This window comes from Oreochromis niloticus, linkage group LG11 (assembly GCF_001858045.2).
Source record: "Oreochromis niloticus isolate F11D_XX linkage group LG11, O_niloticus_UMD_NMBU, whole genome shotgun sequence".
Classification (NCBI taxonomy): Eukaryota; Metazoa; Chordata; class Actinopteri; order Cichliformes; family Cichlidae; genus Oreochromis; species Oreochromis niloticus.
Genome location: NC_031976.2, coordinates 2,545,183 through 2,572,486, shown reverse-complemented (window position 1 = coordinate 2,572,486; position 27,304 = coordinate 2,545,183). Strand labels below are relative to the sequence as shown.

General features: G+C 40.7%; 1 protein-coding gene and 2 long non-coding RNA genes across 3 annotated transcripts; all 3 read left to right on the top strand.

Annotated features, from left to right (window-relative positions):
• The first annotated feature begins 646 nt into the window (after window positions 1-646).
• LOC109204246 (uncharacterized) lies at window positions 647-4,430 on the top strand. Its single transcript, XR_002063834.1, has 3 exons — window positions 647-691; window positions 2,371-3,439; window positions 3,539-4,430. It is a non-coding gene; the product is annotated as an uncharacterized LOC109204246 (long non-coding RNA).
• Window positions 4,431-10,597: 6,167 nt separating this feature from the next.
• Window positions 10,598-26,596, top strand: LOC100706383 (pituitary tumor-transforming gene 1 protein-interacting protein). Its single transcript, XM_003446161.4, has 7 exons — window positions 10,598-10,892; window positions 11,135-11,181; window positions 13,009-13,117; window positions 16,663-16,768; window positions 17,869-17,934; window positions 22,132-22,178; window positions 26,236-26,596. The coding sequence occupies exons 1-7, from the start codon at window positions 10,772-10,774 to the stop codon at window positions 26,283-26,285; spliced, it is 546 nt and encodes a 181-aa protein (XP_003446209.1). The 5' UTR covers window positions 10,598-10,771; the 3' UTR covers window positions 26,286-26,596.
• Window positions 11,188-12,899, top strand: LOC112848231 (uncharacterized). The gene is made up of 2 exons (XR_003222243.1): window positions 11,188-11,667; window positions 11,775-12,899. It is a non-coding gene; the product is annotated as an uncharacterized LOC112848231 (long non-coding RNA).
• Window positions 26,597-27,304: the final 708 nt, after the last annotated feature.

Here is a 27,304-nt window from a genome sequence, read left to right as displayed (position 1 = left end):
TACATATTATCCTCTCTGGTTATTCTGGTACTAATGACTAATCTGGTACTAGGATGGCCTCTTCACTCCTCTTTCAAACCATCTGTCTTCTTTGTCTTAAAGAGAGACCTTTAACCTTTTGATGCAGATGTACAGCTGAGTCTTGTCCTGTTGAGGTGGCTCTTCTATGTTGTGTTATGTGTTTATGTGGCTGTTTGGTTTCTCCAATGTAGAGGCTGAGCACTTCACATTGCACTGCACAATATATACAACGTTGTTTAGTTTTTGCTGGGAGTTTTGTCCTTGGGATGAACCAGTTTTTGCCCGAGTGTGTGGCTGGGTCTGAACTACACTGGGATGTCGTACTATGATAAGACTCTGATAAACCTGCTACATAAGGGATGACAGTGTTGTGCCGTTTGCAGTGTTGGGACTAACGCGTTATTAAGTAACGCGTTACAGTAACTACGTTATTATTGTGGTAACGAGCACGGTAACTAGTTATTATGCCAAAACCAGGAACGCGTTACTCGTTACTGGGATTTAGATAGGCTCGTTACTCGTTACTTCGTGTGGTGGATATCGCGGCGCTTCCACAGATTCAGTAACATTAGCAAGTGGTGGAGGCCAGCAGGTGGATGAAGGAAAAGGGAGGCAAGAGGAGAGACCCGAAGCGGCCGCCGGTCCGAGTGTCAGGTGAACTGAACTTCAGGTAAGAAGTTATGACCTGCAGTCTATCAGTCAGATATAAACCAAGTTTAGGTGGAGTTTATTTTCGTTATGCTGACATTTTCGTACTGCGTGCTAGCTAGCATGACGGAGTTTCTATACAGCTGGGTGGGTGCTATGTTACTGATGTTGAACTTTATTTTGTTCATACGGTTAATTATTAGAGTTGCCAACCGTCCCCTAAAAAACAGAATCGTCTGGTATTCAGAGAAAATACTACGCGTTTCGTACTGAGGTGAAAAGGAACACAGTTTGTCCCGGACTTCAGCTACAATGAAAAAGACACAAAGCTGAAGCTGCACAGCTGCCTCTTCTTCTCTCATTCTCTCCCCCTCCCTCTCCTGTTTCTACTTCAATCACGAAACTGATCAATGATCAGCTGATCGGCTTTTCTCTCTTGTTTATTTATCGCCCACTTTGCGCCAGAAAGAGGAAACCAGCGGATGTCGCGCTAAACAACAGCAGCACGTTTAAGCTTGATCAGCTGTTGTTAGAATTTATTTAATATTAATTTCTAGTATCAGCTGATGTTTGCTGGAGCCACAGCTGTAAAGCTGCTGGTCATGATATCGGTTTGGTTATCTGGTGAGAGGGAAACATGCAGATGAAACCAGGAGATGTCCTTACTGAATCATCAGAGCTGAACAGGTGATGGAGAAACAGGTTTACCTTTTAGGTGACATGAATGAGTTGAAGGGAAGTTATGAGCTGTTTCTGAGAGACAAATAACACCAGGATCCTTTTCTACGTAGCTGACAGCTGGTAACTCTGCAGGGGCGGGTCTAGCAAAGTGTTGCCAGGGGGGCAGGTAGGGCATTAACAGGGAAAGGGGGGCACAAGGAAATACTTTTCTTTATTATTCTCATTTAAAATGTCTCGCTTTTAAAAAAAAATAATTATCTGAGTCTTACAACAAACAATTGATAGATTGATACATATATACCATCAGAACAGTGTACATCACTGTCACAACAGTGTTTGTTTTCATTCAAAGGCTTTATGATTTTTCCTATAATGGCGGGCCGGTCTCTAGTCAAAATGCCCGGGACGATTGTTTTGTCCCAGTCCAGCTCTGTATGCAGCTCATCTGCAGTCTGGTGTTACCTACATCTTCCTATTCAGAAGGCAGAATTTCCAAGTTCTGAGTACAATCAAAAGCACCACGACTGCAGTTTTTTTGTTGGATGTAAAAAGCAGGCTAGAATCATGGCGGTGGTCAACGACGGTCCAGGCATGGGATTTCTCTCGTGGAAATGTGCACATTATTTTTTCCTTTCTATTGGTAGGTGGCACAGTGCACTTGTGGCAAGTAAGCAAGCTAGAAGACTGGCAATCTTGCTGGGTATCCAGTTACGGAAGCAACACATTAACAAGAGAATTCTGAGTAAAACCAAAGTTACTTTCCCTAGTAACTAGTTACTCTGAAAGTAACGAGTAACTTGAAGTAACTGAGTTACTTTTTTAGAGAAGTAACTAGTAATGTAACTAAGTTACTAATTTAAAGTAACTTACCCAACACTGGCCGTTTGTCATTCTGTTTCTCCCTAGTTGGTGTCTGACCTTGTTTACTGTGCATCTTTACTGATATGATGAAGGCCCGACCACATGTTTTAAGAGCTTTCTTTACATATGTGTGTTCCTTTTCTTTCCCTTCTGCTTTAGAGCGAGCATGGAGGTCATACAGACGAAGACACTAGATGTTCAGTAGATGCTGAAAAAAAGATGTCACCCAGTGTTACAAAGCAACTCTTTCAATGGACCCAAACTGGACCTGCAAAAATGATACATAAAAGACATCATGCCTAAATGACTTTGCGCAGTGGGAGTAGCACAAACCAAAAGATTTATCTTAAAAATGTATCTTTCCGCTGCTACTGTGTCCACACTTATTGCTCTACAGCCATCACTTTACCCTAAAACGTAGCCATCGTTCTCCACTCTCCAATGATGTGTCTCTCAAAGCTAAGCAATGTAAACTTTTAACATTTTAACATTAACATTGTGGATCCAAGTAAAGGGAGTATCATCTAACTGACCCATAGAGTTTGTCTTAACAGCAGGAAAGACTACAAATTTAAACTTGTATTTCAGCTCATTTGGCTCATTTCAGCACAATCAGCTTTTTCCAAACCATTCAGCTTTCAGCATTCATTAATCCTGCATTTTCCTCAGGAAAAGCATTCTCTAGATTTATATACCAGTCTCAGTTACTCTTGTTGAGATGTTAAGAGTAAGAATAAGTTCAGATTCTCTTAAAAATATTAACACTAATATGTCATGTTAACAACACTTACTGCACTTGTGGAGTTATTTGGAGAATCCTAAGAGACTCTTAGAAACATCTGAAGGAAAAATATTCTTTAATCGTGGATGCAGGCTCATGCAGAAATATTGATGAATTATTTGATTTGAGTTTTTAGAGTGAGAACAGACAGATGGAATTCTCAAAGTCAGTCAGTGTCTCTGGGTCTGACACAACAACAGCACAGAGGTTTGAGTTTTTGGAAGAAGCCCTGTTCTTTCTACTTTTTCTTGCTGATTTTAAGGTCTTCAGACTTCTTTGTCATTTTGATCACAGATACAGCTGGCTCAGACATGAACTGAGCTTCAGAAGGAGGTTCCTCACAGGGAAGAACATCAAGAACTTGAAGAATTTCAGAAGGAGGCTCCTCACAGGGAAGAACATCTGACATTGGTGGACTTTGAGAACAGGGCTTGAGATCTTGCACATGTGATTCTTTGCTACATCTGCAATTGTAGTGAGAAGCACTGGTGCAAAGTTTGCAATGATAAGAATTTCTTGTGGATGTTTATCTCTGATTTCTGTCAGGATGGTCTGGACCATGTCATCTCTGATGGAGCGAGAGAAGATGGCCTGGCTTTCCATTGCTGTTACAGTTTTGGAGACTTGATCCAAAGTGGCCTTTGTGACACTGGTGGAGAGGATGTTCAGATTCTGGGAGGCCATGTTCAAGAGGAGGCAAGGAGGAAGCTCGCAGAGACCCTGAAAGATGCAGGGAACTACTTCTATCACCACTTCCTGTGCGGTGAGCAGTTAGGAGCACTGTGCTTCCTGCTGCTTTTCTGTAAGGATTTCAATGTAACTTTTTACCATGCTGAGGAGTTTAGGTGTTCTGCAGAATAAAGTTATAAGGATTATCTTTTAAATACATTTAAAGCATCACAGATATATTGAAACACTGTAGCTGGACTATTAATAATTCAAACTCTCAAAGCCTTCAAAAGAAAACAAAACAGAGGTCTTCTCTCAGCATTACACTTCATCACAAACAGACTTTTAAGTATGAGGTGGAAGTCTGTAGGTTTCACAGTAACTCACTGCTCTCCGAGTGTCTCTTTGCTCTTCTCCACCAAGAGATCTCGCAGATCTTCAGCATTGATTTGTGATGGGATTTGATTTTCCTGCTGAAGTCTAAGGAAATCCATCATCATTGCAACCTAAAAATAAAAGAAGACATTTAATCACCACCACTCTCAGGTCCTCAGAAATTACCTGATATTTTATGTCAGTTGTGGTTTGGATGGATCTGGGTCTTACCTGAGCCCTGCAGATCTTCACAGCCATGTTGTAAACAGATGTGTTGAACAACATCTGTCAAAGAAATACGAAGTTACTCATTGTTACTTCAGTTGATTTTCAGTTTGTCAGCTTTTAAAACTACATGAAATACTTCAAACTGTTAAAAGAAAACACTTTAATTATTTTGCACTAATTACAATAAACTTTATATATCATATAAGTAAATAAAGTGTGGTCATTAGGTCAGTCCTGTGAAAACATGCATACAAACTGGTGAGTTAGAAAAGAAAAAAAGCCAACCTGCAGCATCATGTCCTTTCATATTATTTGCATGCTTATCTTAATTTTCTTACTGTAGAATTAAACTAATGCAAAATAAAACAAAAAGCAGAAAATTCTGTTTTGAAAATTCTACACTAAAGTCCCACATTATAAAAAGTTGCCCCAAACAGTGTACAAAGGACTTTTTTTCTGTCCACTAAAGTAAATATGACTCAAGAGATTTTCATAACTTCACTTGTTCAAAAAGCAAAGAAAGAGATTAAACAAAGATGTACTGAACTACAGTCAGAATTACCAGAGTTAGCAGAGGTACCTACCTACAGTAATTCAATTCAATTCAGTTTCATTTATACAGCGCCAAATCACAACAACAGTCGCCTCAAGGTGCTTTATATTGTAATGGTACTCCCTACAATAATACATACAGAGAAAAACCCAACAATCATATGACCCCCTATGAACAAGCACTTTGGCGACAGTGGGAAGGAAAAACTCCCTTTTAACAGGAAGAAACCTCCGGCAGAACCAGGCTCAGGGAGGGGCGGGGCCATCTGCTGCGACCGGTTGGGGTGAGAGAAGGAAAACAGGATAAAGACATGCTGTGGAAGAGAGACAGAGATTAATAACAGATATGATTCAATGCAGAGAGGTCTGTTAACACATAGTGAGTGAAGAAGAAACACTCAGTGCATCATGGGAATCCCCGGCAGCCTACGTCTATTGCAGCATAACTAAGGGAGGATTCAGGGTCACCTGGTCCAGCCCTAACTATATGCTTTAGCAAAAAGGAAAGTTTCAGGCTGAATCTTTAAAGTAGAGATAGTGTCTGTCTCCTGAATCCAAACTGGAAGCTGGTTCCACAGAAGAGGGGCCTGAAAACTGAAGGCTCTGCCTCCCATTCTGCAATGTACTGACATCTAATGGTGAGATTTTAAATACTGTAACTTTAATGATACTTCAAAGTAGGCACTACAGTGCTTCAGCTTGAGCCTGTTCAGTCAGTACACACAGTCTGTTTAATGTCTGAATAAAATTAAATATAAGCTTTCCTCCCTTCAAGTTCCCAGTTGACCTTCAGGGGCCATGGAGCTGTAGGTTTCTGTTTTTGTTACTATCTTACACACTGTACCACACCGTACACTGTAATTACTCTTCTTCTAATTTCTGAAAAAATTACTCTAAAGCTTCCTCTAAAGTTTCAAAATCTATTTGGGCAATTTGGACGTGAAAACCATTAACTGAAGTATAAAAGTATGCACTCCAAGGTTCACGTCAGGGCCCATGGGGTCGGGAGTAAATTAGATTTAGTCACTGTCTGTGCCAAATAATTCAATTTACCAGCAGAAGAACAAATATTTCCATAATTAATGCACTTCTCATTATGAGAAGACTGCAGTGCATGTGCAGGGATGTTTCATGTGCTCACTTCAGTTAAAGTAGTGTAAGTGCAAGGTACACTTGCTCAACTGCTCATTATCCCAAATAGCTAATCAGACAGTCACAAGGCTGGAAATCAGTGCATTTAGGCATGTAGACATGGTCAAGATGACCCACCGGAGCTCAAAGTCAGTATCAGGATGGTGGGAAGAAAAGGTGATTTAAGTGACTTTGAATGAAACGTGGCTGCAGCTGCAAAATGTGCTGATCTGAGTAGTTCAGAAACTGCTGATCTACTGGGATTTTCCAGAACAAGGAGAAAAGAAGAAGTAACAAGCCTGAAAAAAAAAACCTATAGCAGAGGAAACTTACAGTCTTTAATGGACTGTACACAGAAAAAGAAAATACATGTTTTCAGCCTGGTTACCTCACGTACTTTTTCACGCTGTATCTTTTTATGCCTTAACCTGCATAATTTGTGTCTGCTACATTAATGTAGTTGCGATTTAAAAGTCCCGATTCTTCCTTTCTGTGCCGACCTCTGGTGGTAAGACGTAACCATGAAACTGCTGTGCTGTCTTAATTGTCAGTTACTGCCTTTAGGTGGCACTGAATGTCTATATGACAGCAACGTTTAGGTGTTTGTAATTTTTCAGAGACCTCTATCTTTATATTTGATCATCATTCTGCAAACTCAGTTTTTTTGCACAATGACAAATTTAGAATAGAATCAATCTTTATTGTCACTGTTCCAAGAACAATGAAACACAGTTTGGCATCTCTCCATTAGGAGCATGTAGCTTTTTACATTAAAAGTCCTCCTTTACACCTGTAACTTACACCTGTACTGTGCATACTCTTTTCGAATCTACTGTATTTACAGTGTAATATATGATTTTCCATTTATATTATGTTCCATACTTAAGCTTTTTGGAGCCTTTTATGTTGTTAGGGAGGATAAAGGCATCACATGGAAATTTCGGTGTTAAAAATACACACTGACTGATTTTCATGTAAACAAATAAATTAACATTTTGATGAGGAGCCACTAAAAACTTTTTGGGAGTAACTCTCAGCAGTTATTTGGACATAAAATAGTTGGGAGACATGTTGTTAACCTTTAGTTTTATTCAGGTACAGAACCCTCGATAAGGCTACAGGAAACACTTTTATATAAAAATAATTTCTTGTCAAAATGTCTGCGAAAAAGATCTTTTGCAGTATGTGAGAGCTCAGGTGTACAGGATAAATTAAAAAGACCTATTTATGCTGTTGTTTAGTTAGAATATCCCTGCTTATGTCAAAACATTCCAGCAATCAGTGTTTTCACATACAGGAGTGTTAAAAATCATTTTGCTTTTTCTTTTGACATATGCCTAAAAAGCAGAGCAGTGTGCAAAAGTTGTGACTCAACCCTCCTTTCTTTTTATTTGCAAGGAAAATTGAAAACAGATAATAATACATTACACGAGGCAAAAAACATTAACACAGCCTTTTCTCTCTAAGGTAAGCTTTCACTTAATTTCTTAAGGTAGTCTCAAGAAATAGTTCTCCAGGCTTCTTGAAGGACATTCAAATCTCTTCTTTGGATTTTGGCTGCCTTTTATCTGTTCTCTGTCCTGATGCTCCCACAAAGCTTCAGAAAAGTTGAAGTCTGGGCTCTGGAGAGGCCAATCCATGATGGATAGTGTTCCACTACGTCTTATTTCTATCCAGGTATGAATTTACTGCATTGGTAGTGTGGATCGTTGTAATGCTGAAAACTGAAACTGTTGCCAATCAGATGCTTTGCAAATGGTATTACATGCTGAATCAAAATCTGATGGTACTTTTCAGTGTTCATAATTCCATCAATTTCAACAAGATTGATGCTTTGTGAGTTACAAGTTACATCCAATATTTTTCTGATCAGGTACCGAAAACCCACCTGGGTGATCTGCATTACCCAGGTGGGTTTTCCTTTTATCGTTTGAATAGCTTGATTGTGAAAGATTAAATTGCTAATAGCCACAGAAGTTTTAACTTAATGAATGATAGTTTTTTTAAATGTTCGATATGTACAGCTCTATGTCATGGTCCTCCAGTCTTCTCTGGTGTTCTGTTTCATCCTCCTCACCAGGGCGGAGTCTGGTTCCTGGTCCTCCACAATTACCACATTTGAAAAGTATTTTTATATTATTATATTAATATTATAAATACTAATTTAATTAATAAAGTATTGCAAAGAGTAATAAGAGTAACATTACAACTGGCTGGGCCGCACTATGAATTCTGGGATAGGTTGGGCCACGACGGATACACTCGACCCATCCTTCAAATTCAGGGAAATGAAGGACTTATTTGTTGGCCGCATTTGGAGCAGCCTTCGAATTGGGACAGCCTTTGTCGCATCGCTGTGATGTAATCGGCCTTCAAATGTGACCTCTGAAGGATGCAAACCCTGAATTGAGACACAGCCAGTGTCTTGATTTAGAGGCAGCCTCAAGTGGCCATTAGAGGAACTGCATTTGAAGTCTGACTTTATTTTTCAGTCACTCTGAAAACATAAATCATGAGTAAGTACAAAACTTGTCAAAGCTGCTGTGACATTATGTTGCCAACATCTCATCTCACTCAGTGCTTTCCAGGTCATTAAAATTCCAGGAAGTAATGTGGTTTTAGTGTGACACCATAGCAGATCAAAAGTGGCAAGCAAAGTGAAAGCAACTGCTCTTTCTGGTCATCCTGTGGCATATAAAACACAACAAACCGAGGACAAAAAACTGTTTATAGTCTAAAAGAGTCACATCTGTTTCCTCCTCAAACACAGGCTGGCTTATGTGATGGCTTATAAATATTAGTAAGCTAAGCCTTTTTGTGCCCAGTCTCTTTCTTATTCACGAATCATGAACAATGACCTTAACTGAGGCAAGTGTGGCCTGCAGTTCTCCTTTTTGTGAAGTCCTGGATGAGTCATTGATGTGCTCTTGAACTTATTTTTGCTAGGCCGTCCACTCCCAGGAAGGCTTACCACTGTTCAAAGTGGATAATGGCTCTCCTTGTGGTTTGCTGGAGGTGCAAAGCCTTACAATTAGCTCTTAGAATTAACTCTTTTCATGCTGATAGATGTCAGTGACTTTGTTTTTCATCTGTGTCTCTAAAACTTGGCATGTTGTGTTGCTTTTTGGGATCTTTTAGCCTACTTTATTTTGTCAGAGCTTATTTTTAAGTGATTTCTTGATTCTGGAGGTATGGCAAGGCCTGGAAGTGGCTACTGAAACTGAGCTCAGTTTTCCAAAAAGGTGGCCGATTCATGATTTAACAACAGAGGAAAATTACCTTTTCACATAGGTCTGCATAGGATTTTTTTTGCTGGTTCCATTCAACACACAGGAGAAGTGGCTATACTCCAACATCCCTCCGTATGTGTGAGCTCCTCACCCTATCTCTGAGGCTGAGTCCGGGCACCCTATGTAGGAAACTTATTTCAGCCAATTGTATTCTTTTGCTCATTACCCAGACTTCATTGCCACAGGTGGGGGTTAGGATGTTGAAAACTTCATCTTTCAGCTCAGTGCTTCCTTTGCCAAAACAGTTCAGTACAATGTCCACATTACTGCTGATTGAAAACCAATTTCCTGTCCAATTTTTGCTCCACATTCCAAATGTTCATGACCAAGATCCCAAGATACTTAAAGTCCCTTGCTTGTGGAAGGCAAACACTTCCCCTCTTAAAAAGCAAGTTTGCTGTTCTAAATTTTCCCCACATATCTGGTTCCATCTTACATCTACGTCTGCCATTTCCTACCACTCTGCTCACACTGCACCCGAAATTCAGGCTGTGCCCCAGGGATAAATTCCTGGCCACAAGATTTTCACCTTTGAGCTCCCCTCCTGGGGTTGTTTCCACCTTCAGGCCAAGTTCACTGAATTCTGAATCTCCCACAGTATTGGGATTTTCTGAATCACTCTTTGTCTAGTCCCTCCCCCAGGATTAATTTGCCATGGGAAACCCTACCAAGGGCAACAGCTGCAGGATCACAGGGACAAGTAAACCCCTCCAGTATAGCACGGTGGCAATGGTGGGGACTGTAATGTGTGTATGATATATATATGAATTCTATTGTTTGTTTGTTAGGTTGGTTGGGGTTTTGTGGGGGGGGGGGGGGGGGTATGAGAGAGAGATGCAGAATTTGAGAATGTGAGACTCCCGCAGTACAACCTAGCAGTGAGGGTCCAAAAACATCTGTCTCAGGGTATATCAGAGAGTTTTTAATGCCTGTGTCCCCTACAATTAGATGATGCCTATGAGCAGCACTTGAGCAGTATGATGGTGAAGACATATCTCCCTTTAAACAGGAGGAGACATCTACCATTTTATGAGAAATTATTTTTATCTTTTAATTATTTTATAATGTAAAATTAAAAAAAAAATTCAAATTCTAAATTACAGAAGTCTTTCTCCTGTATCCCTCCGTAATATAATCACACTGTCGAATAACGTAACTATAACTATTTAAAAATTTTAAAAGTCTATACACTAGTATAATAGTGTATATTTAATACAACGATAACATAATGTAATTCTAGGGGGATTTCATGTTTTGTTTTTTGTGTTTTTTACAGTGAAAGAGTTTCGTTTCTTGGTAAATACACGGGCGGGTATTTGTGTTTGAGATTAAAGCATTAACTCCTCCCGCCCGGGCTGTCGAGATTACACCAAACAAGGTAACCGTAGACAGCAAGGAAACAGCAGCGGGTTGAAGGCAAAACGGAAACAACAGAGATTGTCAGGAGTCGTTTGTTGTGGACGAGCTGATATTCTGCGTTGTTACACGCCGTTAATACTTACAGCTGTTTTGTTTCGTGTGTGTGTGTTTCGCTATGCCTTCTTTTGGAGCACTGGGACATACTCTGTCCGCTTCGTTGATTTTTGCCGTCGCCTTCCTCTGTGTTAGCTTTGTTAGCCAGGGAGAATGCCGAGCAACTCCAGTGCCACCAACTCGTAAGTATAATTGGAGTTTTAAAAATCTGCCCAATTACTTTTTTACAGTCGTCTAGGTTATTGTTATCTATCGACAGCACGTGCCTTTAAAGCCAGTTCATAAGTATGTCAGCTCAGTAGTTGGGAAAATATTTAATATACGTCACGACTGAGTGTGACTTCGACCACAGCTTTCTGCTTGTTTTTAACGAGGCATTTAGTTGCTTCACGGTACTTATTTAGCGTGTTTGTCTGTCTTTCAGCCTGCTCTTCCTATAAAAACTGTGACACCTGCGTCCCACACGCCAAGGTAAGGCTGTCAGCAGTAGCGTGGTTCGTTTGTACGCGATAAGACCCAACCTTTGCGTCCTACATTATTATTATCCACCAGGCCACATGAGAGAAACTGTGGATTACTGCGTTAAACCCCACATGCTGCATTTACAAATAAGCAGAAATCACTCACTGTCAGTTTTCTGAAGATCATTGTGTTGTTACCAGGAAATGCAGCATTGGGTTTAAAAAAAACTACATTTAGTAGTTCTTTATGGATAGCTTTATGACCTTTTTCTGACTAAAAGACTTAACTGATACAAAGCAATTTTACTAAACTAAACAGAGTTGGCAAACCTGGTGTACAAGTCATTAAAACAAAAGTGATCCTCTACATATTAGCCAAAATTCTGACTCACACATCTGAGTTGTGTTCCCATGAGGCAGATCTATCACTCAATTACAGATACTCCACATCTCAACTCATCGTGTGTGTGTAAACCACACCTGTCCACATGTACAGGTAAGTTTGCCAGTTAACATGTAAATGATTCAGAGAAGGCTTGGGATCATGAAACCAAATGGACCTCTTTGGTACTCGACCCACTGTGGTTGCCTCTATCCCCACAGTCCACATTATGCATTGGGGCTGTTTTTCTGCTAAGGGTACAGCAAAACTTCACCACACTGAGTGGCCAATGGACGAGGCCATGTGCTGTATAATCTTGGCTAAGAACCTCCTTCCTTCAACCAGAGTACTGAAGGTGGGTCCTTAAGTCATGGAGTGGCCTTATCGGTCTTGTGACCAATGTTAAATAGAAAATGACCAAAATGGTGACTTGCTATAAGAAACATCTTACTGTTGTGCTTGCCAACAAGAGTTTCTTCTTGTTTTGCTTGGGAGTCAATGGCGGCACGGTGAACAGCACCGTTACCTCACAGCAAGAAGGTCCTGAGTTTGATTCCACCCCCTGGCCAGGGCCTTTCTGTGTGGAGTTTGCATGTTCTGTGTTTGCGTGGGTTCTCTCCGGATACTCTGCCTTCCTCCCCCAGAATGTGGAGTGAATGGTCGTCTCTTTCTGTGTTAGCCCTGCGACAGCCTGACGACCTGTCCAGGGTGTACCCTACCTCTCACCATATTGTAACTGGGATAGGCTCCAGCCTATATTTTTAAATGCACTATCATTTACATATAATTTCCACTTAGTGATGAACAGAAATGGACTTTCAGTCCTTCATTGTACATTTTATGTTAACATTTTGTGGAGATGGTAAGGTAGGTTGTGTCTACTAGCAGCACAGTCATGTTGCTAGTAGACTTTCCTGAGGAGTATCGAATCCAATAGTAATTTTCTATTATCGCTTAGTTTCTGAGTTTTTTTGGACAGCAAAATATGTTTATCGACTAATATCTGGCCGATATCAAGTGCTACAGAAATGATGTTGTTCACTTCCTGAAGAGGATTGCAGTATCTTGACAGAAAAAACAAACTGCAGATAATAAACTAATAAATAGTTTATGGTACTTACATTCTTGTTTGTTCAACAAGGAGACGTCCACAAAATGATGTCACTTTTATGAAACTTGAAGCATAAATGTAATCAGCACAGGTAAAACATTAACGTTATGCTGTAAATAAACTACACCCTGTTCATGACTTTAATGTCACAGCTTCCACGTTTAGTGTGGTGAAATTTAATGACGAGTTTTTAGTCTCATTTAACACCCACATGTAGGAATAAATACAAATAAAATGTGTGGCAAAATGCTTACTGTGTTTATTTTTAAGAAGCATTCTTTATTCATGCATCCTAACTATTATACTCAGCAGAATCATACCTTGCATGTGTCTGTCTGTTGCAGTGTCTCTGGTGCTTTGCCACAAACAACTGCACAGAGTATCCAGTGACCTGGTTGCTGCCTCCGGCTAAACTATGCCCACTGTCTCAGGCCCGCTGGGGAGTGTGCTGGTGTAAGTTCTTCAGACTTATTATTGTGATGTTAAATGTGGTGTTTCCTTTTTGCTTTTGTTTCATTTGACAGAGACACAGTAAGTTACATACTTATTGGGGAAATGATTTGAGGAACTTGGTGTTCAGTATGCTGGAAATGTAACACTTCAACCTACGTATTAAAAGAAAAAGTAGGTAAAAGGGTATTAAAGCATAAAAACAAAAGCTCTTTGTCAAAAACAGAAACCTGTTAAATTCACAGATGTGCGACCTAAAATGACCTCCTCCTGTATGTCGGTGGGTCTGAGGGGAGGGATTTGTCATTAGGCATGCAGGGGTGTGAAAGTAGCACCAACACTTTCTGTTCCTCTCACTTCATGTCACTGCAGTTGTAGTGGGTGCATTTAAAGATCCAGCACATCATTCTTGCTTCACTCCACCTGCTCCATCTGCTTCCTCTCTTGTTTCTTTAGGAAAAAAAGTTGTACTCCACAACAGAAGTTATCCATTGTCTCTGTAGGCAGGAGCATCTGCAGCAAACATGTTTTCCATAACCAGGAAGAACAAACCCACACACACACTGACAGGAGTTATTTTTGCTTTAGATTCATTTTCAGTTAACCTTTTCTAATACTTTAAGTTACTGCTTTTTTGACACCCTTTATACTTTCTAACTTAAAGGAGCAATTTTTTGCAGTGAACCTGCCCCAGTCCTACTTTGCTGACTACAACATTAACTAAAAATATTGTGGATAAATAGATTAGCTCAGCCAACGTGGGTCTTTGTACATCCATGTCCAGCAGCATCAGCAGGAACTTGCTGCCAGTTAAATAAAAAGTGTTTTATAAAATCAAAACAATGTTTACTTTTCAGCAGACCAGTTCTTTTTTCCCCACTGCATATTAATTATTGTAATTCCCCACATGGTTGTTATATTTTGTGCTGGAAATTCCTCTATAAATGTTTCAGTCAGTCCCACAACTACACAGAACGGCTCGCCTATTCTTCCCCCACTCTGCGCTCTCTCAGCTGGTGCTCCCGGCTCCTCTGCCATATATCTTCCTGAGTTTGTCCTGATATGTCATCAGGGGTGTCCCAGCACCTCTGTCTTGAAGCTGTACCACAGATGATTCGCAGCAGTAGGTTTCTCAGGCTGTCCTGGCTCTAGACATTTACATAAAGTCCTGTAGAAGTGTTTGGCTCTAAATCAAAGGTGACATGCTCAGTGAGCATAAAAGCACTACAGAGGTAGCACAGAAAATGTACTGCCTGTCTTATCACTAGGGGATCTATTTACAGTGAGAGCTAAGTGAACTGTAAATTTAAGTGTAGCAGGGTTCAACTGGAATATTATAAATAATTAGCGGACTGTTGTTGCCTTATTTTACTGCCAAATGTTTGGCCCCTGAGAATAAACCACCGTTCTTTTAACTTAACAAGTAAATGATCTGTTTCTTTCTCCCTAACACAGTAAAGTACGTTTAGCTTGACACTGCCAAACAGACCAAGCCTCCACAGCGAAGTAACCAAGCTAACATTACCTGTATAATCAATCCTAATGTTTGTATAAGACTTTGAAACTGATATTCAGCTGACACAAATCATATGTGAAAACCAGCTTATGTTATGTGTATTAATTACCCATAAAATTTCCGTAGTCAACTGCAGCACTATGCAGGAAATACGTTGAAACTGAGACCCTGCTCTTAGTCACAGTGGTGGAGACAACTCGGTGACATATGTTCCACCTCACCAGAGTTCATGCTGATAATTCTCATTGGTGAAAGTGCAATTAGTCTTTACAGCCTAACCCATGAGTGTAAACAATCTGTGAGTGCTGGTGCAGTTTCTACTTGAAAATCTAAATGTATATTCAGTTCAGATGAGGAAAATAAAACATTGTTAATTCTGTTATTAATTTTCTCAGTCCTAAAAATAAGAAGAGAACTGACACGGTCACACAGAGCCTACTGGAGCAGTAAGGTGTGTCAGTGTTCAAACTTCACTGGTAGCAAACAGAAAGTTGTGTAAATGCAAACAGTTTATTGCTAATTGGGTAGAGCTATAAAACCAAAAGGGTGCAAAGGGCCAGCTACTGGCACAGCATTTAAATGTGATGCACTAACAGGCAAATGTTGTTGAATATAATGTGTAAATATTCCTTGTGTATGGAGTTGACACATGCAGTTATTTGAGTAGGCGGTAGTTTCTTTCTGTTGAAAGCTGGCAGCTCTTCTGTATCGCGTACATTTTCAGATGGAAGGAAACTCCGTCTGTTCACTCTGGTTTAAATAAAGTACATGTGACATGTCACATCTGACTTTTACTTACAGTTGAACATAAAAAAATACTGAGATATGAACATGCACTACCAAAGTATGTAATTATGAAGCAAAGAAATAATTGATAAATAACTCTGAATATGTCTTAAATTTTAGATTCCTCAAAGTAGCCACCCTTTGCTTTGTTGACAAACCCTCGGCCTTCTCTCAATGAGCTTCATGATGTAGTCACCTGAAATCGGTTTTACTTCTCAGGTGTGCCTGTCAGGGTTCATTGGTGAAATTTCTTGCCTTCCTAATGGGACCATCAGTTGTGTTGTGCAGAACATTAAGAGCTGAGGGTCAGTCAGTCTGGAAAATTGCTAAAACTTTGAATGGGACTTCAAGCGCTACGATGAAACTGGCTCACATGAGGAACGCCCCAGGAAAGGAAGACCAAGTCACCTCTGCTGCTGAGGATAAATTCAACTGTCACACCAGCCTCAGAAAGCCCAAGTTAACAGCAGCTCAGATTAGAGCCCAGATAGATGCCACACAGAGCTCCAGTAGCAGACACATCTCTACATGTTCAGTGGAGACTGTGTGAAACAGGCCTTTGTGGTCAAATAGCTGCTAAGAAACCACGACTGAGGAAAAGCAACAAGCAGAAGAGATTTGTTTGGGCCAAGAAACACAAGGAGTGGACATTAGACCAGTGGACGTCTGTGCTTTGGTCTGATGAGTCCAAGTTTGAGATCTTTGGTTCCTCTCACTTTGTCTTTGTGCGACACAGAAAAGGTGAACGGATGGTCTCTACATGCATGGACAAAAGATATCCGTGAAGAAGGTGTCGGCTTTAGTCTCATAAATTTTTAGCCATAGACTGAGGATCTTAAAGTAAGAGTATAAGTAGAGTCAGAAACGTGAGCAGTTTTAGGCCACAGCTGCGCATGTGTGCATGCTGTGGTTTGTCCTGTAAAAGGAAAAGAGAAGACACAGCAAAATGTGGACACCACTCTGGCAGTGTTTCGGGGTCACGTGATCCCTCCCTCTGCAGTACAAAGCCAGTTTCCACACGGTTAAGTCGTTTGTGCTCTTTTTCTCTGGATAGTGAGAGGTTTGTTTGTGGTTTGTCATGTTTGCAGTGTAATAACTTGCAGAATCCAGCAGGTGGTGTCATTTACAAACATGTGGAGCACATTGTCATTACAGTGGGAGTGTGTGTTGGCTTCTAGTTACCTTTATCATGTGATCCAATGAGAATATTCTTTTGTCAAAAATGAATAATTTCTCTTTTTTTCAGTGAACTTTGAAGCCCTGATCATCACCATGGCTGTGGTGGGTGGAATCATTCTCCTCGCCATTGCCGTCTGTTGCTGCTGCTGTTGCTGCAAGAAGCGCCCATCAAGGTAACATTACAAGTCCGAGGTAACTGAGTAACAGGAGTTTTAGAAAGCTGTGTCACATACATGAAAGCACTTAGTGGGCCTACGCTTTTCGGGATGAAAGAGCGCTACAAGGGAGCACTTTTCACCTCAGGTTCACACGGGCTGCCATAGAGTTAAAGCAACAGCTGTATCCAGGCAAACACAGCATGTAGTGTTGAAATGGATTACACAGAACAGTTTGGAGTAGGTGTCACAGTTACTTCCTTACCTTTGTGTGCTCATTATAATGGCAGAAAAAACAGGAAAGAAGTGAAAGAAAACCGGAAAGATCCCTACTTCTGCTAGCGCTAAAGAACCCAGGTTGCTCACGTTACGATAATATCAACATTCAATTGTTAGTCATGTTATCTGTGCTCAGGTATTTACGTCACCCTCGGTCTTTAGACTGCATCTTATCACGGTCTTTACAAAGTGAAGACGGAGGTTTCACAGGGGAGTCTTTGTCAAACCACAAAGTCCACACTTTGTTTCACTGTTCATGTAGAAGCTTTAGTGGTTTTCACCCATGTCCTGTATAGGTGCAACTCATCGTTGCTGTTGCAAACATTATTTTGGCTTTGTAATCAAAGTAGAGCTCCATTCATTCTCTCACTGTTGTTCGTGTGGGTGGGTGTGTGGGGGGGGGCTGTCACTCACTTGGAGTCCTGTGGGTGTAGGAATCTTGTTCTTGTCTATCATGTGACTGAAAAATAGGGGAAAGCTCACATCTATTACTGTTATGCACACAGATATTAATTTAATATAATTACAGTCATGTTTTTGTCTTTTTTGTGCTTTTTGGGCTTGCCTCCAAGCAGTTTTACTTTGTGCATGTTTATCTTCTTTTGCATTCGGCAATTTCATTGTGGAACATAAAAAGAAAACACTCTCTGCACTCAGGCACACAGTTCATGAGTCTTTGATTGAAGTTCTATGCATCATTTATATAAGAGTAACCCTAAAGCTAATGCTAGTTTGTAGCTGCGTGTCATTTGTCACATCCAAAGTGTGTTTTTGTCATCTTCTGGTTCCACGAGGAGCAGTGATTCTGATGCTGCCTTCATGTCTCCTTCACTCTTAAGGTTTGACAGAGAAGAGGAGAGATCTGCCAAGAGGAGAGAGGAGATAAGACAGCGCGCTGAAGAACGGTGAGCCCTAGACTCAGGCCTTAGTCTACACAGGTTGGAAATGTCCGCAACGGATCAGAACAGTGTTTATTTCAATAATACAGGAGCCTCTTTCTCTGCATAACTCCAAACCAATCTTTGCTGTGTCATTCCTCTCCGTATCAAACACTGCTCGTTATTTACAGAATATTTGCACACGTACTCGCGAAGTTACAGGTACATGTGTAGAGGTCACTGTTTGTTTTCCTTTACCCTGCTGCAGTGTTTTTCTCATTCACCAGATTGCTGCATCTGCATGCAGTGTTTTCCAAATTACTTCCCAGTGGAGGAAGTAATTATTTGATCCTCTGCTGAATTTGTTGGCTTGCTCGCTTTTAAAGAAATGAACAGTCTTTCATTTTTGATGCTAATCACAACAAGTTGTTATATATTTTATATCAAGTGAACTTGGTTCAGACCAAGAGCACACCTAAAAGTCAAATCCTATTCTGTCAGCGTGGTGGGTGGCATTGCCTTTCAGCATATCCCAGTAGGACTTGGATATATTTGTCCTAAAACAGAGAACAGTTCATCATCCCCCAATAAAAGGGTTCATTGTATGTTTGAGAAGCGAGCAACTGGTGTCCATCCAGCCTCAGCAAGTCCACGTCCCAAAGGAGAAGCTCAGGGTTCCTCTGCTGTCGTCCCAGAACACCAATTGGATTGTCAAGGCTGGGCAGCTGCTTCATGGTAATGCGCTCATAAATAGATTGGTTTACATCCTGTGTACTACCAGTCAAAGAAACAGAATCATCCAGCAGTCAGCAGACCCGAAAGGCTTCCCTCTTCCTGCACCCCATAAATGTTTCAGCCTTCTCTTCTTGTTTTGTTCCTTTACTTCCAGTGCCAGGATAGCTGGCTGATATGTTTGTGAGCAGGGCAGTCGAGCAGAAAGATAGTCAGTAACTGTGGTTTATCATCACACTCCGCGTGCTGGGCACATCGTGGCTCTCCTCGTGTGTTTGAGAAAGAATGAATTATCCGACCTCTGAGCTCTTCTCTCTCGTGCTGCAGAATTGAGTCAGGGTTTCCTGCAGTGAGCATGATCAAATCTCTGAAGTTGGAGTTAGTGCAGTGACCTACATAGATGCAGTTCATGTTGTCAACAGGACATTCGGAATAGATTGGACCCATCCTAGGAGAGATGGGTCTGCCTGCCTGTAGACAGTGCTGCTTGGCCTCCGGAGAGCCAGCTTGAAGCACAGAGCCATCGTCATCCGAGCCCAGGCGGGCCGGGGAGTCGGCGGCTCTTTCTACAGGGATTCGACCCATGCAGCTATATATTTCATATTTCACATGCTGATGTAGCAGGAGAGCTGCCTGAGAATTTTAGTTATAATTTTGTATCTGATCAAATCCTAAATTATTAAATCATTTTAATGAGTTTCTCTTGGACCTCTTGTTTCCATGCTGCATGTCCATGTAACAGAGACCTTTAGAAAATATAATCTGACAGCTCGTACTGCTAATGTTAAAGTCTGCTAACATCCAGAATCTGTTCCTGTTGGGTGTATCTGGTTTAGCTTGTCAAAAAGCCAAACTAAAGATCAAGTCTTAATGCACAACAATACTATGTGACTGGGACATTGTGAGAAGTTCACTGTAATCCACTGACATGATACTTGGGTAACACATACAGTTTGATGTATGTATGATGATAATATGGACTGAATATGGGCCAAAATTCACAGCTGTTACTCCATTACTTGTGTCCATGCTCCTTGGTTGAGTCATGGTAACAGCTGGAAAAAACATCATACAAACAGGCTTTTTGGTATGTATGTATGTACATCTATTCAGTTTGAATTTTGTTTTAATCTCATATTGACATGACTCTTTAAGTATGAATAAAATGCATGTTTTCTGATATGGCATGATACTGATGCTCAAAGATGGTTCTAGAAACAATGTTTCAAAGAACAAAAGAGAATTTGGCTTTGTGACACTTGGAGCAGGTGCAAAATGAAGTTGGTTGCAGGTCTGAGCACACCCTAAAGGTGTTTTTAAGCCTTGAAATTTTCTTATTATCTTTTGTATTTATGAAGTTCTCAGGCATCAAAAAATTTAAAGTAGTTCCTTTTGTATTAGTAGATTTCTTTTCTTAGATTGCGCAAATAACTGAAAGTTTCTTTTAGCCTTAAACTCAAGTTCAGTTTAAAAGTTTCTTGACTAAGTGAAACGCATCAGTGAGCATTCCCTTTAAGTCTTTAAGTCAGTGACATTAAATGAGCCCTTCTTTTCTTTGCATTGTCAGTCTGCTGTCTGAATACATCTTGCCAACTTACGTCTTAGAGCAGCATCACCATCAGAACACCGCTGTTTGTTTATAGTTCGTATTTGTTCTTAATTTAGTTCTACCCTACTTTTCATGATCACTTCAGTGCTGCTAGTACAAACGCATGTTAAATGGCGATAAAGGCAAAACAGGTAGCATCTAAATTATAGAACGTGACTTATAGTATCCCATTTTAATAAATTATGAGTGGTATTGTCACGATGGAGAAGTCGAGCACCTTCAAAACCTTCAGTCTGTGAAATGAGCCAAGCTCAGTACTCCATCCTTTTTCACGTTCTTTCAACGTTCCCTTTTTTCCTGTCTTCCCTCCAACTTGTTGAATGTAGTCATATTTATGTGGAGGAAATGTGAACATGTCAGTGCGATGCACACAGGCCATCGGCATGGTTTAGGGGGACGGATGGCAGGAACATCTTAACCAACCTGATTGCTCACAGATCACTACCTAGCAATAAAGCAGCGACTGCTTCACACCAGTGTCTTTGTGCTGAGATGAAGTGAGGCCTCTGGACTTCCACTACACAAAACCTGCCCCTCAGAAAGGCTGAGTGAGCAGCTTTACCCACAGGCCTGTTGCTCTGTGAGCCAGCTAAAATTTAGGAACATTTTTATGCCAGGAGTGCAAACTGATGCATTTTTCTTACTTGGTAAGCTGAATGTTATTGTCCTCATTGAAATGTTGTTTAAACGATGTCATACATAATAAGTATTTGGGAGTATTAGGTATTGATGGTTGCATAAGTGCCCACATATCATGACTGGCTGTTTGTAATGTTGTGGTATAGCGTAGCTTAAATGTTTCTCGGTGAGTAGAAGTGCTTGATGGGTTTGCTTTGTAAACTTGTGCGTATGTATACAGCTGTTTTAAAATAACAAAGTTGCAGAAACCTCTGGAATTACCACTATTTCAGCCATGGTTCTCTATAAAATCTGTTTTTCATTTGAGCCAAAAGTAGAGCCAAAAACACTCACAGCTACTAACACACAGTGGAGAAATGGCATTCGTCACCTGAAGTCAGAGTTGCCTCCTTAGTGCTCAGCAGCCTTGTTGGTGACGCCTCTGAGCAGGTAATCAGTCATATTCTAAATAAACAGGCAAAGAGCCAGAACTTTAATTTACTGCACAGACTCACCAAAAGTTTCCAGAATCTAATGAAAAAGTTTGGTAACTTTTCCCAGACTTTGCCTGCAAGTCATGTGTAAAGTTTCACAACAGTACGGCTTCATCAACAGCTCAGTCCAGAGTTACTGACCCTGCAGAGCACTGAACAAATACCAGGTTTATCTACGACTACTGCAACCCAGCAAAAAAACCCTTAGTTGCTCAACCCTAAACATAGACTGGGATGAGTGCATATGTCTGCCGCCGTGCAACTGACACTGTCGTAAACTTTTACTCTGGCATGCATCACTGAAACTACACCAAAAAGTATTTGTCCCTTTCCTTATTTGTTTTTGCATATTTGTCACACATGTTTTAGATCATGAAACAAATTTTAGTATTAGACAGAGATAAACCGACTAAATATAATATAGATGTGGATAGACGAGGTATTTTCACATAGGGCTAGGTAGGTTTGGATTTGTCAGAAACATGTCTGACAAATATGTGAAGAGCAGATAAAAAGAGAACTTGGGAAGGGGGTAAAGACTTTTTAAGCAGCAGGAAATGTTCTTCAGTCCAGCTGTTGATTTGGTGTCGGGAGCAGGACCTGGACATCTGTAGTATTTCAGAATTGTCCCATAGAGTTGTATTCAGGATTCACTGGATGTCCCATTGTCTCATTACAGCTGACATCTGTGTTGCAGTCATTTATTTCCATGTTATTTCATTACAATTTGACTAACGTCCTCTACTTCTACTTCTTTTCTTTTTTTTACAGGAAGGTGGAGAGAATGGCACGCCACGATGAGATCAGGAGGAAGTATGGTGCGTATAGACTTTGCTCCTCATTGTTTTAACATATGGACTTTAGCTCCTTCTCTTTGATCATAGCGTAGGAGACTGTGTCCAGCCCTCTCTGATGTACGCTGAAGGTGAGGTGATCAGTAGGTCTAACACAGAGCAGCCAGCTCTGTGTTCTCTGTTCTGTGTGTGTCAGCAGTGTCTCTGATGCATGCTTAACTATTTTAAGAGTTTTTCAGTGTCAGTGACTTTGATTTCCACACCCTGGGCCACTGATACATTATTCAACAGTATATGCTTTGTCCCCAAGCAACGTACGCTGTAGGTGTACATGAACTACGCGACGCAGGATTTTCAAATTGATGCCATAGGTGCATAGGCTAGGGGGCTGGGGCGGCCGTCAGTATCTTTTACTCATCTTCTATTTATTAAATAAACACCTTTTTTCTATCGCTAATGGCTGTACAAGATGTAAGATGAGACCATCCCTCACTTGAAGAGCCTACAAAAATCCCAAGAATGTGGCATTTATCCTCGCTGCCATACTCATTTGTCTAGCTCACCACTTCACCAGTTAACATGGGCTAAACCTGAGCTGGACAACATCGTTATTATACTGATACTCAGTATTGATGCTGGTCTTTCAGTTGTGTTACAATAGATATGACACACAATAGTGCAAAATAATAATGAATAAGCTGCTGGTTCATCAGTAAGAGTGGCAATAATAAAAGCTTGAACCTTTTCACATGATCCATGAACTCAAATGAAGCTTTGCCAATTTAGTTAGCAAAACGTTTATGTGTAATAAACTGCTGCCTGAGCTGCCCTATAATTAAAAGCTAAGAGTTTTAGATGACCTAAAAGCAAATCCTAAATTTTGTGGAGCTAATTTAATCTCCAGGTTTGTATGCAGTTAAAGTAGCGGTCCCTGCTAGGCAGGGGAAAATATGACAACCACTCTCCAGTGCTCATAGTTGAGACTGAAATGTTTATGGAATAAAATCTGTTTTTAAGCAGCTGAAGGCACTAAAATAGTCCAACTTTAAAACCTGATCACTACCTCGCGTTTGTTGCCACATTTTTTTAACTTAATCAGGCATTTTCACTGTCAGTGAAACAGGAAACATTCTAAAAATAAATGAGTCATGAGCAAACTGCCAGTATGAGCTGCAGCAAAGTATAGAAGTATCAACATCACACAGCACTGCTTTCTCCTTATTTCCAATCAATGCACTGATTCTAATCCATCGCTCTGCCCTCTGCAGGGACGTGGGCGGTAAGGATTGGCCTGTCAGAGGCTTGATAAAGACAGAATCATTCGTTCGTTTCGTTGATGTGGGCGGAGCTCAAGTGTCCGTGCGTCGTGTCTGTCCGTCCGTCCGTGCACTGTAGTAAGATGGCAGGTTATGTGGGTTGAGTGTAACGACTGCACGACAGAGTGATGGATGGCGGTCTGTTTCTTAGGCCTGCAGCTCTCATTAGTTTCCTTCCACAGGGGCTTTAGTAGAGACTGCTCTCCTTTCACATTTGGTCTGGTTGGTTCACAATCCACATCCTCTTATTTCCTTGAAATCAGACACAGCGGAAGATTCCCTGAGGGTGGGTCAGGAGGTTATTCAGCAAAACTGGAAATGATCTCTTGTCATTACCAGTTGGAAAATATCCCAGCAAGGCAGCATAGATTTGAATTACATGTTTCACTTTTTGCATTTTAACCCTAGCGCTCTGTCATAACCTGTATTCAGTTAAGTTTTATTTTTAGGGAGCACCGAATCACAACAGCAGCTGCTTCAAGGTGTTTTATAAAGTAAGGTAGAGACTCTACAGTAATACGAAACTGTGAACATTAGACTTACAGTTCTACAGCATGACGGTGAATGAGCATTAACTGTTGTACAGTTTCTTGCTATGAAGGTCTATTTTGGTTCAAGTCTGAAATGAATCATGTATAATGAGTGCACAGTTTGCTTCAAAAAGCCCTCGTCTACTGGAAGAGTGTGAGAATGTCTGGCAGATTGGTGTTGTAGTGGACCGCTGTGGTAAAAAGCATTCAGCAGCATTCAGTCTACGTCCCAGCTGCACCTATGGTCATGAGCTGTGGGCGGTGACAAACAGAATGAGGTTGGATACAAATGGCAGAAATCAGCTTAGTCTCCAGGAGGACTCGACTCAGCCTTTAAACATTTGAGAATGTAACCAGCTGAGGTGGTTCAGGCAGCTGATCAGGATGTGTAAGCATTGAGGTTTTCCAGGATTAAACTCAGAACACATTGGAGAGGTTATATATCCTGTGTGGCCTAGGAGTGATTCGGGAGGAGCTGGAAAACATTGCTGGGGTAACACCCTGCTTCGCCTGCTCACACGAGGAGGATGGTGCAAGCTCACTTTGTTAAATCTGTGGAAGTGCAATAAGGCATGATTAGGACCTAAAGTGATTACTTTGCCATTTGTGTAGTCCGGTAATTAGTGGGCTGTAAAATGTCAGAATAGCCCATGTAACCCATAATCCATTTTAATCATGAATGAAATCAACTTTTCATGTTTAAAAGGAGCATCGACTTTAAAGACACATTATGCTTATTATATTGGCATTATTATCAGAATCTTATGTAAAGAAAAAATTACAAACAGCAGCACTGGAGTCCCACCAGATTACATTATCAACCCAAAATGCACTGCACATGCAGAATAACAGTGGCCATAATGTGCTTAAACATGAGGACAGCATCGTTCTGCAGGAGAAGGCTCCTCGTATATTGTGAAATAGTTGGAAGTGCGTTAGGCATTCAGTGTTTGGTATTTGTGCTTAACTGCCATCGATTAATCAGTTTCTTAGTAGCAGCGAGAGTGTCCCTTTTAATGTCTATTGATCTGTGGACGTGGAAAGTTCAGGCACTGCAGGCGAACTGAATGCAGGTTCAAACCTCAGTAACACCTGGAGTGTGAAGAACAACTTTATAGTTTAACCTGTGTGTTTCAGCTTGTGGCCTTCATCAAGGTTAGAGTTGCATTGATCCAACTTATTCCACTTCAGTCCATGTACTGCTCAAAGCCACTGCTGAATAAATAAGCAGTTTTCTTCAGCCTGACTGAAACGTTTATTTTCAAACTAAACCAAAGGTAAGAAATAAATGTATCTGAAAATATACTGTAACCTGCACTTAAGTGAAATAATTAATAAGACCAGGACCGAGATAAATAAAGCAAGGAAATGACTTTATTAGTGAGCCCGTTTATTTGCACTGGGCTCATTTAGGTGAGCCTTCATTGCACTCTGCTGTTATTAATGCTCGTGCTAGTTTCTCCTCTCACCCTCTCATACCTGCTGCATTCCTCATGTGAAGTTTGTGAGGAGTTCCACCAAAACATGTTATCATAAGAACAAAAAAAAGCCAGGACCAAACATAAGGGATAGTGGGAAGCTGAGCGGGAGAGAATCCTCTGAACTTTCCAGTCAAATCATTTCATCAAAGTTTGTGCTTCAAACAAAAACGACTGCAAACGTGAAGAAATGCCTCCAAACTGCTCACTCTTCTGTTATGTTGGTGCTTATTAGCTACCAGTCTGCTGCTCTCGTGGCTTAGTCAACAAAACATAGCTAATTAATGTTATCATAAAACAAATTACAGACGGCCTTCTAAACAGCAAAGATATGGATTGAACGATTGAGAACAACCACAGACATCAGCAAAGATGTCTGCCAGTGACATGGGGTCGTTCTAGTCGAGTAACACACACACAGTAATATGCAGCTAATAAAAGTCCATAGGAACTGTTTCAAAATTGATAAGGTGGGCAGTTGTTTTCACTGCCCATAGAAACAAATAACTCCATTGATCGTGTGTATGAAAGACTTGCTGATGGCTGTTTAGCAGCACATGCTGTCACGCTGCATTCATTGTTAATGAAACATCAGCGTGAACAGAATATCCGGGATGGATTTCCCAGTTTGTCCTCAGACTGATGCGGTCTACATTTGGCAACCGCTTCCTCCAAAGCATCTCTGGAAAATGTGGAGCAGAATTTGACCCAGCATGACTTTGTCTGTTTTCATTTTGTCTCCACGTTGTGTGTGCAGGTCTGATGGGCGACACGGACCACCCGTACAGCAAGTTTGAGAACGAGTAAAGCAGCTGCGCTGGAGGACGTCCACGGGCCGCGGCTCTCACGGCTTTGCTTTTAGCTTGGAGTGATTTTCTCCCACACAGCGCTGCAGAGCAGCAGCTGTCCGGTGATCTCGTTCAGACGTTAAACCTGATAGAAAATATTCTGAATTAGTTTAGCTTTGTGATTCTTTATGAAGGCAGTCCTGTGTGTTTAGTTGTTAAATCTTGTTTTTAAACTTTCTGCAAACTTCTTTTTTCTCTCTTTTTAAATGTTGTACTCTCACATCAATCTTTGCACTTTGTACATACGTTGATTAAACAGTGATGATTGTATGTGTGTGTTTCCATTCATTAATAAACCTCTTTAAGCTATTTTTTTTAATGTATGAACTTCTGAGAGAGTGCATAAAGTGAGAGCATGATAAAGTGCTGAGTGTGGTTGGAGCCCTTTCATAGACCACAGCACAAGCTGACCTCTGTCATTTTCCGATGACTTTTTAATTGAAAAGATCAGGAAGGAGAATGTTGCTCCGAGTCGGACACTCACTGGTCTGCTTAATAATGTGAAACTAAAATGCCTCAAAGCTGGACTGACCATGTTAACAAATGTTGTTTTTCTCTCTGTCCACTTCTGTTCTCCCACTTAAGAGATGACCCACTTTAACCCTGTGATTATCAAATAAAATAAATATCATTAATGATGAGCCTAAAACTGCAAGATTGAGGACACTAAACCCTTTGATCATTTTAATAAAGCAAATGCATTTATATTCATAAAGCGCTTTTCAAAGCCCACATAAAAATGGCTTGATTGTTCAAAATATTTTTGTATATTAGCAATTTATGTTGATTAACAGTCCTTGGCTTGGCTGTTTTAGCTCCCATTCTCTTCATGTTGACTATTCTGAGCTTCTGTCCATCAGAAGCAGAAGGTTTGAACAGTGAACAAACTCTTGGCCCTGACACCATACAGCCAAGAGTAGAAAAAACTGACCTCGTTATTTGAAACTTTCAGCCCTGGTCCTGAAGATTATCCACAAG